Source organism: Colossoma macropomum, unplaced genomic scaffold (assembly GCF_904425465.1).
Source record: "Colossoma macropomum unplaced genomic scaffold, Colossoma_macropomum, whole genome shotgun sequence".
Lineage (NCBI taxonomy): Eukaryota > Metazoa > Chordata > Actinopteri > Characiformes > Serrasalmidae > Colossoma > Colossoma macropomum.
The window spans coordinates 34,193,974-34,195,436 of record NW_023494804.1 but is presented as its reverse complement, the minus strand read 5'-3'; the positions used below and the strand labels follow the sequence as shown (position 1 = coordinate 34,195,436).

At 34.0% G+C, this 1,463-nt stretch overlaps 1 protein-coding gene across 2 annotated transcripts in view; it reads left to right on the top strand.

Moving 5' to 3' along the window:
- Positions 1-265: 265 nt before the first annotated feature.
- LOC118824874 (tapasin-related protein-like) overlaps positions 266-1,463 on the top strand; it is a 25,166-nt gene continuing 23,968 nt past the window's right edge. For both annotated transcript variants that reach the window (XM_036595314.1, XM_036595315.1), the window contains exons 1-3: positions 266-331; positions 549-609; positions 1,158-1,463. The exon at positions 1,158-1,463 is cut by the window's right edge and continues 48 nt beyond it. In XM_036595314.1, coding sequence (XP_036451207.1) covers positions 293-331; positions 549-609; positions 1,158-1,463 — 406 coding nt within the window. In that variant the 5' untranslated portion in view covers positions 266-292. The remainder of the gene's footprint in view (positions 332-548; positions 610-1,157) is intronic.

Genomic DNA, 1,463 nt, shown 5'->3' with positions numbered 1-1,463 from the left:
CACAGATAACCAACTATAATCTAAAGCCAAAATAGGATGCCACAGTTGTAGAGCTCTGCTCTGTGGTTTAACTTCACAGACTGTGTGGGATCATTATTCAAACTTAGAGCAGATGATGTGTGTTTTTTTTTTAAAGGCATTTCTCTTATAAATACATATAGGCACTATGAACAATATAAAATGCATTTTTTGTAGTTGTAAAAAAAAAAGCTGCTGGTGTTTTACAGAGGAAACTGTGACCACAGAGGTGTTTCAGAGGTGGAGGTGGTGCTACATTCTAATCACTAAAGCAATGGTCACAGAGATGGTGCATGTTCTGCAGTGTGGGATGGTGAGTTCTTGCATGATTATATTGGCTTAAATTATGTGTAACTGCTTTTTTACAGGTGGCTACATATGTAATGCTGCTTGTTTTTTGCCTATCAGTGGCTAAAAGACTTATTTCTATTGGTATGTTAGGCTACAAAAGTTGTTTTCAGTTCTGCGAAACTTGTTCTGAATAGAAAAGAGAGATAAAAATGCATTATGCTTTTCTGTGTAATTTATAGACCTCCGTAAAGCATTTCTGTGAGCTCTGCTCAGTGTGGATGCTTCTGTCTTTTCTCTCAGGTAGGCTAAACAGTCATACAGTTTCATGTCAGTCATAAACAGTCATACAGTTTCATGTCAACGGTTCATTAATTTAAAATAGCAATAATAATTTAAATAATGGCATTTCACTGTATTCACTAAAGTATTTTTAGCCACATATTACTGATAAATGAACATTTTATGTTATGAATATTATAATGAACACTTTTACAGACAGTAATGTGTTCTTAACTGATGAAACTTTTGTACTTTTATTCAATCATAGTAAAAAGAATATATTAAATATAACTTGTTTTGTTCACACTTAATAAATAGTATAACTTCCAATATTCTATCCCCTGTTTACCTGCATCTCATTTATTTATCTGCTTCAGACTCACTAACTGCACACTAACTACGGAAATGTGTCCAGCAGTGCGTTTCATAGTTTTATTTCATTCAATAAGTTTTATTTCATAACTCATTACTGTACAAATGTACTTTGTAAATGTGATGTGACAATAAACGTGATTTTATTTGATTGTAAAATTAAACTAAACTGAGTTTTTCTGAACTGCTTTTTTCAGCTGTGAAGACGGAAAGCGCTGTATTAAGTACGACTTCAGCTCAGACTGTTCTTCAGGGAAAGACAACTACAGTTAACTGTGATTATAACAAAGCAATTGAAAAGGTTTTTTTTTCTGTAGATTTGAGGAGAGAACAGTTACTGTGCTCGTATATATATCAGCATAAATCCTGGAGGAAGCGATCGTGTAAAGACAACATCAGATTTATCTGGACCCCAGAAACAGAGGAAATATCATTTGAGCTGTTGAATCTTCAGATAAATGATTCGGGTGTCTATACGTGTGCTGTGGAGAGAGTAGTACCCC